The 16,365-nt window shown below is 41.3% G+C and overlaps 1 protein-coding gene across 2 annotated transcripts; it reads right to left on the bottom strand.

Annotated features, from left to right (window-relative positions):
* Positions 1 to 2,413: 2,413 nt before the first annotated feature.
* LOC112567162 lies at positions 2,414 to 6,856 on the bottom strand. 2 transcript variants are annotated; one of them, XM_025243733.1, is made up of 5 exons: positions 6,834 to 6,856; positions 6,052 to 6,152; positions 5,169 to 5,314; positions 5,006 to 5,070; positions 2,414 to 3,785 (listed from the first exon to the last, which is right to left on the bottom strand). In XM_025243733.1, the coding sequence occupies exons 2-5, from the start codon at positions 6,144 to 6,146 to the stop codon at positions 3,681 to 3,683; spliced, it is 411 nt and encodes a 136-aa protein (XP_025099518.1). In that variant the 5' UTR covers positions 6,147 to 6,152; positions 6,834 to 6,856; the 3' UTR covers positions 2,414 to 3,680. The 2 variants fall into 2 exon arrangements, with proteins under 2 accessions (XP_025099518.1, XP_025099519.1); XM_025243734.1 differs by lacking the exons at positions 6,052 to 6,152; positions 6,834 to 6,856 and adding an exon at positions 5,634 to 6,044.
* Positions 6,857 to 16,365: the final 9,509 nt, after the last annotated feature.

The following is a 16,365-nucleotide window of genomic DNA, read 5'->3' as shown; positions in this document are numbered from 1 at the left end:
GCTTATAGGTTTACGAAAGATTTTATTTTAAAAAAGTCGCATTTAATTACTGCTATTTCCAGCAAATTCTTCTTCTTGTTCTTCTTCTCGTTGTTGTTGTTATTGTTGTTGTTGTTGTTGTTGTTGTTCTTCTTCTTCTTCTTCTTCTTCTTCTTCTTCTTCTTGTTCTTCCTCTTCTTGTTGTTCTTGTTCTTGTTCTTTTTGGGTTTTTTCCTTGTTGTTGTTCTTCTTGGTCTTCTTTTTGTTGTTCTTCTTGTTGTTCTTCGTCTTGTTCTTCTTCTTCTTCTTCTTCTTCCTGTTCTTCTTGTTTTTCTTCTTCTTGTTCTAGTTCTTCTTGTTCTTGTTCCTTCCTTCTTTTTTCCTTCCGTCATTCTCCCTTTTCTTTCTCCCATTTCTTTCTTTTTCTTTCTTTCTCTTTTGTTTTCCATTGAAAGAAACTTATTATGTTGTGTGATCCTCATAAATATTTCAGCGAATCGAATATCTTTTAATGTCTATTTAATTCGTGCGTCTGTCTCCCGTTTCTGTCTATTTATTCTTTTTATTTTGTGTGCGTGTGTGTGTGTGTGTGTGCATTACAACTAAGAACCTGGGTTGTCGGTAATGGTTATCCCACACACTATCACTGCTAATAACCGACTATATATATTGTGTCAAATAAAAATGATTTCGTCGTAAGATAAACTAATCAAAGGGACGTAAGACACCTTTAAAAAAAAAGTTTCGCTTGTTATCTCCCATTCTTCAGTGTTACCTGAACCGCACAAAAAAAAAAATTGTTTTCTCAAGATATATATAAGGTGACCAGACGTCCCGCTTTAGGCGGGACAGTCCCGCTTTTGACCTCGTGTCCCGCCTGCTGATCGGGCGGGACACCCAATGTCCCGCTTTCTGGCTTTCTGGCAAGTCCATCAAATGTCTCGATTGTCTTTAAAAATCACTTTTTTCGGCATTCTTTGACGGTGACGACACCATCATCGGCAAGTGTCCCGCTTTCGCCCCAGAAACGTCTGGTCACCTTATATATATAATCAAGTCTTTAAAAGAAGATAGAAGAAATCAATGTTTACTCTCTTACTGAAATTGTTTATTTTAATCGGTCTGTTTTTGTGTTCTTTAGCAAGATACGCTACGCTACGCTACGGAGACGGTGCTCGCGATCTTACTACTGTAACCTACTTGTAGTTTGACAACCTCATGTCTCGGTTGTTTTGGGCCCTCGTTTATTTTACCTTTACCTGTTATCAGTTTTAGGCCTTGAGTTATTTTGCATGTCGCAATAAACTTTATGCAGCCCTTCATAGTGTTTAAAAGTTGTTGAATTAGCCCCATAACAAGTTTCCTGACTGACAATGAGTGAATCGGAGGGCTGGCTTGGCGCGGAAGTGTCCAGGTCGTTGACGTCACGCTTCCGAAGTTTTTTTCCTTCACAGAGACGTTGATAAAAAAAATATATATAAATCAGCTCGCTGGGCCCCAGCCAGCCTTGGTCAATTTATATATATATTCTGGGAAAAGAATACTAAGGCATCACACATGAAGTCGAGCTTCAAGTATATATTATTGATCCCCAGGGGCAATTCAAAATAGTGCTCTACTAGCAATAGTATATAGATATGATATAGAAAAAGATAATATAACTGAACACGTTGAAATAGTGTCTCTTTCACAAACACATTCTTTCTCACGCACACGCACTCCAAACACTAGATACAGTTGGTGACCCCAGCCTAGTACAAGATGCATGGCCAGTAGAGTTTATCAAGTGAATGGCATGTAGAATGAATGAGTTGCGCTGACGATTCTCTGGTGGAGTAGAGGTGGGTCATCGGGAAAGTAGGGGTTGGGAGAGAGGGACAGTCAGCGTTCTCATGTTCGTGTCACGCTGGATGTCAGAAGGCCGCCATTTTGGTGCATCAGGTGGTTGGGTTCACTCCCCATTGACAGTGAAAAGGAAGGGATGTGAACGCTATGTGAGCAGAGGAGGGGGGGGGGAGTGGTGTTTTACGCCGTGCCAGCAACTGAGGCTATATTACGGCAAGCAGCCAGCCCTGTAAACAGATGCCACGTGCAGAGAAAGAACAGCGTGCCCGAGACGAGAAATGAACTCTGGGCAGCCAACCTTCACTGTATTGGTGACAGGCGCTAACCGTTGCGCCACTGGACCGCTATCTGAGCAGAGGAAGGGGGGCACCTGTAGCTGCAGTCTATATCACAATGAGTGGTTAATCGGGCCCGCGATGGTTTGTCTGATTACGTGGAACCTTTATAAGTATTTATAGCGTACAAAAGCCAACATACAGTACAGAATTTTGTCATTGCACGCCTCGTCACGATGTCATTTGTTCCGTGTCCTGCACGCACTCACACATCTGACTTCCACTCACACTCTCAAGCACCGAAAATGAAGACATTTCTATTAAAAATCCTCTTTATTACAAAAATATTTATAGTTAACTGTACAGATACAAGAATACAGTATGTACATCGTTAACTCCAAATGGCCGGTGTAATTTCTTATGTACATACAAAAAATGGCTTTCATCTGAACAGCGTATTAACGCACGAATATGTGTTGAGTGAATTCAATCTAAACTTCTGTTTTAGCGGGGAGGGAATGTGACAAAGCCAATCACAGTTTTTATGTAGCGAAACAGCAAAAGGCCGACTGATACTGCTTCTCTAGCAGCCCTACGTTTCATACCGTCCCTAGCTTTTTTTTTAAAAAAGACTTTAAAACAATGTCATTGATAGCGAAACTGCCAAATTTATTTTTAAATAAAATCAGAATGATCATTTTTTGGAAATTAGAGATCAGTCCTGGGGTTTGAAACCATCTTCCGAGTTTTCGTACTCCAAAGTAATCTGTCTAAAATGCTATGTATACCTCTTAATTTCAAGAGCGATAAAAAAGAACAGTGCTTCATGCATCCGACTCCACAATGCCAGCAACTTTGTGGGAGGCACATGCTACTCATTTCTACCTCACAAACGATCCAAACAGCAAGGTTGCACGATGATCTGTCTTCCAACACAGTAAGGTTCCACCTCAAGTAGACTTCACGATCAGATGAATGTACTGAAACACCGAGCTGATCAGTTTGATTGCATTGCTCTCCGGCATCTAATGTTTCCCAGCAAACACTACAATGTTTACCTCATACACGTGGCATTGCTGATACAATCGATGCTCAGTATTAATCGCACAAAAGCTATTCTTTAGCTACCGAAGTGGAATGTGCCACCCACAGCGTGGGTGTAGAGGAAGGTCATTTCCGGCATCTACACAAAATTAGCTACACGTGACCCTAAGGTGTCCATAAGATATCCTGGCAGGTCAATGACATGTCCTTATAAAATGTTAGCAAGCAATCTACAGTTCTGAGTATTAAGCCCACCCACTCCCTTTACCAACAAACCTGTCATAAATCGTCTCTCAGGTACAAATATCGCCACCAGGCAATCTTAAAATTTGTTTCATTAACACATCATATAAAACGGTCTTACCGACACCCTAGCTGGAATGATTTTTTTTAAATCATTGAACATGAGATACAGCCTTATCGACAATATAATGAGCAAACAATGTACATTTTTGTTTGTTGTGGATCAGCAGACAATATTCAACTTGCAGACAGAATTCTCTCCACAACTCTTTATCACACCTCACAAGTTTCACTCTATACTGCTACCACAACAACTGTCCAACTGCCATGGCAACTACCAAAACAAGACTTGCTGTTGCTGCAGATGCCCCAGTGATACGGCATTTGAGGGTGTGGTACCTGTAAAATAATTTACATAATTAGTCCTTAATCTGAACAAATGTCTTTGCTTGTAATACTCTCTCACACACACACTCTACATGTCCGTGTTTCTGAATGACTGTGACAGGAACGGCTGCTGTGTAAGATACAGGTGCAAGACAATAAATTTCTGCCAAAACATTTCTGCTGCAGAATGGAAAGCTGAGACTGAAAAGCGGCAAGTTTAAAATAAAACTACTTCGTAGGGTGCAACTGAAAAATGATGAACCCCCCCTGCACAAAAGTTGGACAAGAAAAACGACTGCTTTATGGTGAACTGTAATCTCATGGTCTCCTCCAAATGCAGCAAAACAATCTGTACCAAAATTTGTAAGCACAAAAAAAAGAAAATCAACTAGAAAAAAACCGCACACAGCACTTAGGAATACACTGTGAAAACATCTTTCAAAAAGCCTGAGATAATCCACAATATGTGTCACAATGTGTCCATAAATACAAAAGAGGGGCTAAGAGAAAAGAATGGAAATGTGGGGGGTGGTTAACACATTAAAAGAAATTTTTCATTCTATGTTTTCCTTTCACATTAAAAAAAAGCCCAAATATATCGTTACAAATTTCATGACCACCCAAGGCACAGTTTAATGACTAAGAAAAATAATCAGCTAGGCCACAGAAATTTATGTGGATGAACACAAAAGAAACCTTGACTTTCATGGTTTATGTCAAATTTTTGCATTACTCTTTCAAAAAAATATTACAGAGATTCTGTGTTGTTTTAGTTCTGTAGAAGGTTCAGAGAAGCAAGTAAAAATTATTTAAACAAAACTACTTAAGCGCCACTGGGATAAGAGTAGTGTGAACACAGTGTTCGATGTGATCCCGCAAAGTGTGACATGTGCAAATCCACGCTTGTAGTACTGTCCACAGACATTAAATTCTGTGAGCATGGAAGCATACGAAAACTTTTTTCAACTCTAGGAAAAAAAACTATGTGTACCAAGCTACCTTCTAAATGGCATACAAAAGTAATGTCATACAGAGTTAAGCTTTCCTATTGTAGAATCAAACTGCAATTTTTTAAAGCTGTTGTGCATTTTAAATATTGTTACATTTTCATTTTATACCTTACAAGATTAATATTTTGTGATCCACTCAGTACTTGTACATATTTCTTGCTTTGCTTAATTTAATAACATATCTGTAATACCGACAACTCTCGTAGTTACATTTCCTCTCACCTCATCGCTCTCAGCAGTCACTGCTGCCGGCGCCGCTCCTGCGCTCTTCGGTTTTGAAACCACCTCTGGAAGGAAGAACCACAATATTAATGTGTGTCTCTGAAGTCGGGTTGTTTAGTTAACAACTAGTGGACTAGGCATTGGACCTGTTTACTGTGCCTACCTGAATCTTTAATTTTCTCAGGCGAGTCTCTCGGCCCAGCATCGTTAGAGTGACAGGATCGAGATACTGATGTTGCCTGAACTGGCCCTCGAGCATGCGCACTTGCCAAGGGCGTAGAGGTCGTCGCCTTGGTCTGGCTGGTGGTCCTGCAACATAAAGGGCAGACAAGGCTTCAGGATGTGTGTGTGGATGAATAAGATGTTATAAGATGCCACTTAAGTTCAGATAAGATGTTAATAAGTTTTAAGGCAACACAGTTTAGAGCAGAGCACAGTCCTGGCGTTGAAGAAACGAAGGAGACAGACAGACAGTAGTCAGTGACATGCCGGGAAGAACATACATAGATACATACATACATACATACATACATACATACATACATACATACATACATACATACATACATACGACATCGCGGAAGCGCATAGATCAAGAATCGAATCTACACATCATGCAGCAACGTACGTGGTTCGTAAATCAAAAATGGAAAACGGCATGGTCCACACTGGTCCACACTGCTAGAACAACTAAAAGTGTCAGTTAAAAAAGGCACAAAATCCACTACAGTCAAAAATCCAAAGCAAGATGAAAGAACATGAGACAGAAGCCGTTAGTGGACGAAGATGTCTATTGTAAGTAATGACGCAGCACAAGCATAGAATAACAATCCACAACAGAGGCGAGCGGTGCAACAAACATTACAGATGAACGAGAGAAACCAAAACTCATCTTAGATCCACAGAAGATACAAAAACGTCAGAGCTGGTCCCCTCCAGCCAGTTAAGCGAAGGGACATCACTCTAGTATAACCTTTGTTAATGACACGTACAGCTAAAATAACACTGGCAATAAAAATACGACCGCAGCGTGTTAAAGTACTCACCGGGTGGAGCTGGTGGAGCTTGTTGAGGCTTCAGATGGCCCCACACCCACCAAACGACAAAGCGGAAGAGCCCCACAATGTATCTCCATATGCATTGCATCCTGAAAAGATAGCAGTAGTGTAGTCATTCTTCAAACCAGTATGAGTGAGTCAGTGAGCTGGTGTAGGGAAAATTTTACTGTTTTACACTTTTTGATTACCTGCAGGGCTTCTGCTTACGCAAAAAATTGCGTACAGTACGCATTAAAAGTTCGGAGGACCCCTTCAATTTTCGTCAATGGGGTCCCCTCCAAAGTTGGGCGAAGAACAGGGACCCCTTAAAAATCTGAAGAAGGGGTCCCTGGGACCCCAAAGAATTTAGCCTTAGCAGAAGCCCTGACCTGTCCGATGCTTCAGACTATACGTTGTCAGATAATTCCGTTTTCCTTAATTAGGTCCCTCCCATCGGCGGCAATATTTTCTTTTTTAAAGAGAATAGGGCTTTACTATCAAATTAAAATTTTTATATTCTACTAGTTCTCTTTTCTTTTTGGTGTGTTGGTAGCCTTTTTGCGCTTCAACACCCTTTTTCAATGCTTTGTCCACCATTTTTACATTTTAGTTACTTACTTAGCTTTTAAAACATGTTTATATTTTTTTATACGACTTGGGCAGTTTTATTCCAAAACTTTTACATTTACAACTGCTTTTTGCCGTGATATGGCCACAGTTGCTAACACGGCATAAAACACAAATAAACAAACAAACCACTATTACTAGAATTATCATAAACAATGTCTTACCTATTTATCAGTTGTGACATAAATCAATGAACAGAGCCTCGTTTCTAATCTCTGATGACACATATACACGTATTCTGACAAATGTCGTCACTTTTGTGCGTCAGGGTTCAACGAGGTCACATTCCTCGTGCGCATGGAAATTCACCTTAGTATTAAGTAGTGGTGCATGGGCACCCTTAGTCCTTGATTTGCGTGTGTTGCTGAATATTTAAGCACGTGGACTTTTCTTGCGATTTGAAAAGTGCTCTATAAGACTTCTCTTTACCAGTTTAGTCATATTTGGTGTATGCTAGTGCAACGCTGAGAATGTTGTGTATGAGGAGAAGTGCATGGTAAATTACTTTATTTGGAAGTTTGATGTATTTGCAATATATTGTTGAAGTCGTCGTGTATATTAACTAACGGAACGTCCCAAACTGAAAGTGATCTCGTGTTTTCATTTGAAAGAATGCGCAATGTCTGACTGCCTGTCGTGACAGACACAAAGTTATCAATTTTCAAGGTCCATCTGCGAGGTTCGCTGACGACAGGCTCGTCAAATGTTACAGGCCACCCAAGAGACAAATACAAAGACATTGTGAGTGTAGGCCCATTCGTAGGCAGTGGAAACCGGAAGTGGAAATGGCGTCAACTGCTACGTCGATCCTCACGTTGGCGTTGTTGAACACATCGAGGTGAGTGATGCCGACAGAGACCCAGGGCTTGGTGGCGAATACACGGGAGAAGTTGGCATGGACTGAGTGAGTTCTGCTCATGATGCCTGAGAACAGGACACCAGGCTGTGTGTGCGGTGTGAAGCCGATGCCACCAGACTCACCTACACACCAACCACAGTGTCTACAATTTGTTTTCTTGACATCATTTTCTGCACAAGCAATAAAATATAAGAGCACACAGCATCGTGTTAGTGCATTGGCATTGCTTCCCGTCCTATGCTTTGTACCTTTCGCTATCCTAGAAATATTAAATAGTTTGATTAAATCAGAATCAAAGGAAAGTAAAAATATTTCAGCAAAGAAATACAACCATTCACATCGTTTTGCTTTGATTTCCTTTCGAAGTTCTGAAACAAACAGCAACAAACGCATATCATTAAAAATACCATAAATATAACTTACAGTGAGAGAGATGGAGGGAAAGAGAAATTCCTTCACTATATCTTTATATCTATTTATAGGAGTCTACATCAAGCTGACACGGACAAGAAGAAAGGCAGGCAGTCGTTAACTTTTAGTGAGTTCTACAATTTGAAGTATTTAAAGAGTACATTAATCCCTGCCATACCTCCCCCAACCCTGCCCAGTGTCAGATGCCCACTGCACAGCCTGGCCACCTGATGAAAGTACTCTTCAAACCACCCAGTGTGAGAGCCATTGGAAACCTTTGCTCTAACCTGCTCCCCCATCAATCATCATCAACAACAACAACAACAACAACAACAAAACATCGTTAACATCTCCTCCCCCCTGCTGACGATTTCCTTTTTAATTTAAATCCATAATTTTAAACCTTTCATCATAGTGAGAAGCACTATATAAGTCATCATCATCATCATCTATTACGGTCCACCATCATTCATCAGCGTCCATCATCCATCATCCATTAGCGTCTATCATCCCTCAGCGTCCATCATCCATTATTAATCATTAACCATCATCCTTCATCCCTCCATAATCATTAATCAATCAATCAACATCACCGATCAATCAATCAATCAACATCACCGATCAATCAATCAATCAACATCATCCATCCATCCATCCATCCTCATCCATCCTCCTCATCATCATCATGGCACATGGCATATAATGAGCTCGTGGTTTGTTTTTTTTAAGGTGCGGCGACAATGTTTACATAACTTACATCAAAACACATACGTTACTGTAAACCGTAAATAGCATGTCAATGTCATAGATGACTTTCAACTTCTTCGTCAGTCAATTTAGTTAGATAACTGTTAGTTCAATAACACGCAAAATTCTTACTTACAGTTTGGATTCTGTCCAGGGAGGTTCACACTCACATCTACACTTCCTTGAATAATCTTTCGTGAAACTTCCATGAATATTCTTCCTTGAAAACTCCAAGCCAGGGCTGTTGGGGTTGACGAGCGGCTGACGATGTCCTCATCCCAGAGCAGCGAGTGTCGACTAGGCGGACACACCTGTCTACGAGATACACACGGGCAAACATCTGACCAGTGAGGGCTGACGAGGCGGACACACCTGTCTACGAGATACACACGGGCAAACACCTGACCAGTGAGGGTTGACGAGGCGGACACACCTGACTGCTGACGATACACTTCGGCATCCCCGAGCCGCACGTGCTGACTGGACAGACACACCTAGCTGCCCACGATACTCTTCTAATCGTCGTTCCTTTCCTCGTTGATTCCTACACGTGGTAATTACTTCTCCTAGGTAATTCCTCTCCTGGGTAATTCCTGAAATGCTTACTTTGCTAATGAATATTCGTATTGAACTTTATCACTATTACAATAACAACCACAACAACCCTTTCCACTATCATCATTTATACTAACCTATTAAATAATTTCACACCAATCTGTCACTTATATGGAGATAGCCAAAAGCAATCACTGAAGCACCCGCTGTCTACTTTTTCTGTTCTTTTCTTCTTATCTGTTATCTTTTTCAAACTGGTTGTGGTATGGTCACAATAACACAAACACTCTGCAGCAACACACAGTATAAACACCAAATAATTCTACTTAGACAACTCACACAGAGAAAACTCAATGCTAACTATACCATCTCGCACTTCTCAGTTCCACGCTAAAAATGTCAAGTTTCTCGTCTGTCTACTTGCTAATCAGAAGATTGGGATGACATCATGGAACTATGTCCGATGACTAGTGGCCACACTGAAAAATTAGACAAAGTGGAAGATAACACTTACCATTCCCGTCAGTCCGTGGTCTCCCGATGTACGATGCTCTCACAAATCTCAGCGCCAGCAATGTTCTTCCCATCCAGTCGCTGCCAGACAGGTGCGCTGACACACTAGCAATCACACTAACACACCACTGCACATATTCCTATGGAAACACAAATGCTGGTAGACACTTCCAGACTCTTTGGCCAGGACATTAGTGGAAACGTCGACAGGATGACATGAACTGTAATATTGTGTCAAATAAAAATGATTTCGTCGTAAGGCGGGACTCCCGAGCGACAACCAACAGAATGTTTTGTCATGCGGACTTCATCGTGTATCTTCAACTAATAATAATAATATGCTGGAAATAGCTTTTTCTATAAATAGCTTTTTTTCTATAAAATCTTTCGTAAACCTAAGATTTTACAATCCCTTTATAATTTAGTGATACGCACAATTGTTACACAGACACCACCACTACCATCCGACTTCATTTCAAAGACATTCACGCATCAGTTACATGAAGATCTCGTGTTCCTGTCACTGATGTCTTTCCAGCTGTTGTTACATGCTACCAGTAGGTGTCGTCACTTGTCTACGGCTTGTTAGTATCTCTGTAAGATAAAGAGAGTTTAATAATCACATTTGTAAAACAAATAATGTGTGTGGAGGTGATCTCAATGCGTTGAGCACGAAGGAATAAACAGCAATTAACCATAAAACAATCAAGCAACTGTTGGTGTAAAGTTTATACCAGTCTCTTTCATACCGTTTTCAAAGGTCCACCTGAATTAAAATGTTGTTCAGACTTAGTTAAGCCATTAAAATAATACTCAAGCTAATAACCTGAGCATTTTGACTATGTGCACAGACGCCACACTAAACAACTCATTCAATCTGGCAGAGGATAAACTAATCAAAGGGACGTAAGACACACAAAAAAAAGGTTTTGCTTGTTATCTGCCATTCTTCAGGGTTTTGTTAGTTACCTGATCCGCACTGAAAAATACTTTTTTTCAAGATATATATATATATATGATCAAGTCTTTAAAAGAAGATAGAAGAAATCAATGTTTACTCCCTTACTGAAATTGCTTATTTTAATCGGTCTGTTTTTGTTTCCGTTAGCAAGATAACCCCTACGCTACGGAGACGGTGATATCTATGTATACTAATGTAACCTCCTTGTAGTTGGACATTGTCTCAGTTGTTTTTGGCCCTCATTTATTTTACCTGTACCTGTCATCAGTGTTAGGCCTTCAGTTATTTTTGCATGTCGCAATAAACTTTACGCAGCCCTTTATAGTGTTTAAAAGTTGTTGAATTAGCGCCAGAACAAGTTTCATGGCTGGCAAAGTTTGAAGAGAATGGTTCCTCTGAACGCGTTCCTGTGAAAGTCACTGACGTCACGCTTCGAAGGGTCCCGAAGTTTTTCCCTTCACTGAGACCTTTACAAAAATAAATCAGCTGGCCGGCCGTCTCTCCGCTCTCACTTCCAAGTAAAAATTTTTTAAAAAAAGCCCCCCGCAACTGTAAAGCTACAGTACTTATTTTATCCCTGTTTCAGAACCATCCATCCCCTTTCCTTCGGTTTCGTCACGTCCTTTCTCAGTCCACGTGGAGCCACTCAGCTGGTCACCTCCCCCCCTACCCGACCTGTCTGATCATTGTCTCCTCGGGTGGTTCAAGCAACTTGGCAACTACGGGTGTAACAATTGAATCTTGAATCTTGAATAGACCAATTAAGTAGCTGTAGCCGCGGGTGGCAGCTCAAGGCCGGGTATTACGCACGCAGCCGGCATGAGAAAGGGACAGTTCGACCCCAACCCTCTACAAACAAACACATAACGCAGTACACTACTAGAGTTGTACAACTAATTTATAGAGATGGAGTTCCTTGGTAAGATACCAAAAATTACATCGTAAACGTACAAAGATCTTGATAGAAAATAGCACACTTAAACACGTACTGTTTTAATACATTTCGATACACAAGCTCAGAACACATATAATCACTCTAGTACAGCTGATCTATTCTTTATAACCAGGTACAAACACCCCACACAGCCGGCAGACGATCGTTGAAATATATGCGTAGTGATTATCCCCGAGGTCTGCACGCACTCCGATCACATGGATGCACCACTCAACAAGCTATAGAGGTTTATGGAAGTGTCGTAATGTCACACCAATTTAAGTGTTTGTGTATGCAACATTATCTCAGCTCACTCTGATTAAACTATGTGTTCAACATGCTCAGTCCTGACAGAGTCTCTGGTCGTGACTAGAAATCAGGGTACGATTTTAATTGGGACAGCAGTCAGTTTCCCACCAGACATATAGATATCTCATGTGCGCCGTTATAGCGTCTACTCCACTATGAAATCTTAATTTATCTAAAGGTCCCTGGCTCAAATGCTCAAGTAGCAGTTTGTAGATAGTTGCCTACTGCATGTTAGCCGTGCAGTTATAGCAGTGAACCGTGACCTCAGTCAAAAAGCATGGATAAAGAGTGGTTTCGCTACATCACAAACGCTTAAGAAATTAATCTTTGATGGCGCAATACACTGAATAAAAACATGGCATGTCAGTAACTGTGACTGTGTGACGAGAGGCAGATAGTTCGATCTATTCGGCTAGAACGGTGCAGATTTGTATGCAATTACTGCAGCTGTTGTGTAATGAGTTCGACAGTCACTCAAACCAAGTTAATTGTACTCGAGGTCTTTAAACAAAGACGGTTACAGCAACGTGACGTCATCTTTGGCTAACCCGTGAAGACGCCTGAAGGACTCGTGGGCGTTGCTGTCAAATGGCTCGTGGTTAGTATCTGCGCACTTGTGTCGAAAGAAGATAACTGTTATCAAGGCCAACTTATTTTGGGATGTATGTTTCAATCCCTTGTTCGTGAAGTATTATTTGTTTGTGATATCCAGACAACAGTGTCCCGTTACGTACGAACACTCACGCGCGCGCACACACATACACTCTCTCTTCTCGCTCAAAGAGAAGGGAGGAAGGAGATTAAAATGATTAACAGAATAGATATGAAGATTGAGCGTTTTATAAAGTTAATGTGAAGATCGTACCCCGACTTTTTTTACTCCTATTGAGGAGTAAGGTGTTCAAGACCACCCTTTTCTCGAGGCCAATTTTTGTAGAGGCGGTGCCCATCTCCTCTCCCTCGCTGCCTAACTTTCCACAACCACCACAGGTACCTATTTCCGACAGCTAAATCGACTAGGTAGAGTTCGCAACACCACACAGGAATCGAACCTGCGCAGCCTAGGATTTGGATGCTTTAACCACGGACCTTCATTTACTGTAATGTAGAACCGTGACTTTAGCCACTCGGCTGCTTTCCCCTTTTTTCTAAATAACAGCCAAATAAAAATTTCCGTCAGTTGCAATCTGCAAAAAAAAAAAAAAAAACAAAAAAAAAAAAACAGCTTTTCTCTTCCACCCCCTCTTAAATTTCTTTCTTTTCTTGGCATTAGATGGTCAAATCTTATTTATTAACATTTTTTAAAAAAGAAAATAGTCCAGTTCCTAACTCAGAGTTCCGTTCTCTAATTCAAATCATTTGGGGTTTTCCTTGAAAGCGGGGTTTTTTTTTGTTCTCTCTGCATCTCTTGTGTTTTTGAAACAATCAGCGGGACTGCTGCAGGTCTTTTGCAATTTTTTAAACCGAACCAGCAGGAATGTTGATCTTCTTGCCAGAATTCAGCAAATGTTCAAAAGCTATGAAACCATAAAGTCTCCTTTCTACATTGCCCTATACATCAAGAAGCATTGTGTAAGCATGCATAAGACACAAAGTGTGACAAACCATGTTGTCAATAAAAATCGTCAACTTCATGAGTACATACATAAGTGATTATTTTGTTTAAAAAAAAAAAGCATACATCCAAGCACATACAGTCATACACTAGGTCATGAACCAGCCTGGTTCAAAGGCGGAACTTCTAGTGGGCATTTTTTAAAAATAGTTTCGCATGTGAGAGGGAAGGTAAGAGTTCACGGTGCTGACTTTTACAAGCGGTCAGTTTTCCCTAATTGCTACCCTGACCCTGAGGCAGGGTGGAGATCATAGGCGGTGAAAACTACCCGAGCGATAAAACGTCTTTCTCAGCCGAGTAGTCTCTGCTGGAAGTTACGTCCACCCCTGGGCAGTTTTCACCCATTACGCAATAAAAGGAGTTTGAAGCCACCTCTATAAGGAAGCAATTTCCCACCAAACCAACCAACCAATGATGGCCAGCTGATGGAGAAGACACGTGTCGTAAAGATGATGTAAGTCGCCACCTTTCCACCAGCACCACGTGAATATATCTGACTTTTCCAGGCTCGCATTCTGTGTGCGTCGTGCTAGAGTGAAATTTTTTATTTTTTCATTCACAATGAGTTTGTCTGTGATACTGCGGGATATAAACGAAGAAAAGGAGAGGGCAATTCGTCAGCTTTTTGAAAAAAATGGCTGGTCCTGTAATGCTCAACGATTTCCACCCCTAGCTTCTAAAAAACGTAAGTCATTCGAAGTCTGTATTCCACTCTATTATAATATATATATTATTTTACTGTATCGATAATGGATAGATATCTGTATGAGAGATAAAGCGTGCGGTGAGTGCGTGCATAAATGGAATTTTATGGATTTTACAATTATACACATGATTTTGAATACTTTTTTTTTAGAAGGAAGATGCCCTGTGAATGTGAATGTGACAGATCACCAGAGCAGCCTGTATACACGGGATAGTGAGGGTGGAGAAACTTTGCCTCCCCCACCACCCCGACCAGGAGCGGCACTTGAGAGGAATAAAAACCAAGTTTAAAAATTACAATGGCTTTTTGTTTTTATCATTTGGGTTGCTTGTCTTTGTCATCCTTTTTTGTTCGCTCGCTCGCTCTCTCTCTCTCGATCTTCTCACAAGGGAGAACACACAACCAAAACCACGGGTTCTAAACTGGTCCTAACCCTTTTGATTGTACAAGTCTTCTCCCTGTCCAGTTCTGTCGACTCAAGAAGACGCAAGGACCGATGACCTCCACCCGGCATAATTGTCGGGTAAGATAAGTGAAGAAAGGACCGTGGGGTCACAACGTTGCAGTCGTGATCCGTTGACCATTTTAAAAGTACGAACATTGCAGTCAAACAGAGGTGTACTTTAGGTCATTCTTCAGAGGGAATGAACTGAAAATGTTAAATATTATTATCCCCTCTTATGAGCAGAGAAAGATAAAGAGATGAAAAGAATAAACATCAATTCTTTTCAAATTCTGTATGATTGTGTCGTTTCCGCTGTTCATCCTAATTTTTTTAATCTTTATTTATTTCATGGAGAAAACATTCATTTAATTGTCAGTCCTAACCACGACAGTACATTCATGCAGGTAGAAGCCGTTGCGCCTCACCTTTCTTAGACTCTACAGCAAGTACTATAGTCCAAGTGTTTGTGTACCTGTACCCCGCCCACCTGTCGATCTAATAACTGGGGGCAAGTGACCCCTATAGATGTCGCACCGCGTGTACTCCTACCTCGCGGGCGAAACACCCACAAGATGTTCTGCCTGGGCAGGAATCGCGGCCGCTTACGTAAGGGGGACCGCCATCATCGCTTCAGGGAACCGGCAACAGCAATCTAGGGAGACCGCCGGGAGTAGCGAATACTGTGCCTTTGTGTCCCTGGGGACTTGGTCGTCTGGAGCCGGTGCCAGACCACTGTCGCCTGAGATCGCCACCGCAGCTGTTGTCCGTTGCCTGGGGCAACCTGAGGAGCAGCAGTGCCAATGGGCTGGGGACATTTCGTCAGAAGACTCTCCTCCAACATCGTTGCCTGGGGCAACGGTGTGCGACCCGTGGATCTCCGCCAGTAGTGACAGTAGTATGCCAAGACAATTCTGCGACTGTCCACTACTGGTTGTCGAGGGGCAGATAGTCGCGAGGACACAGCCGTGTACAAGACTGGGGAGGTGTACACGTCCGCAGACGTGATGTGGAATGTGTTGTCTCTTGGTTTACCAGCGCACATCAGTTGATGGTGCTTTATTAACGATCTTTTGCAGAAGTCATTAAAATAAGATCCTTGTAACCCGGGCACTGATTGCACTATCCCTAATAAGAGATTTGCTTATGAGAACCATAAGAAACACTATTTAAGAATTTCAAAACATTTACTCAACAAAATGGAAATGCAAGTTTATGGATTTTTAAAATATTTTTTTGATAAATCTCACATTTTCGATCCACACTGATTTCAGCAAAACATTAATAAGATTCTGCTGTAGTATTATTCACTTGTGTCGATCTAGAAGGAGGATCGGGTAAGTTGAAAAATAGTGTCTGATATATGTGTATGTAGGCTAATCACAAACTAATTTTAGAATTAAGACCTTTTATAGAGATAAACAACGTATATTGTTTCTATTATTATTACTATCCTTTATCTCCCTCGGCGTGCACTTACAATCTTTCTGTGGCCCTTTGAACACTCAGAAACAGCTGATCGCAGGTACGCATGATAACGTATATTTTGTAAAGAGGTCATCTCCATACCTACGTACAGCCGTCACAGATGATCTGTGCGTGCGGGCTGGTAAAAGTGTCATGTCAGCAAACCTCAGTTGAAGG

The sequence above is a fragment of the Pomacea canaliculata genome, linkage group LG6, assembly GCF_003073045.1.
Source record: "Pomacea canaliculata isolate SZHN2017 linkage group LG6, ASM307304v1, whole genome shotgun sequence".
NCBI classification, from domain to species: domain Eukaryota; kingdom Metazoa; phylum Mollusca; class Gastropoda; order Architaenioglossa; family Ampullariidae; genus Pomacea; species Pomacea canaliculata.
Note: the sequence above shows the minus strand (reverse complement) of the source record. Positions and strands in the feature narration are given on the sequence as shown.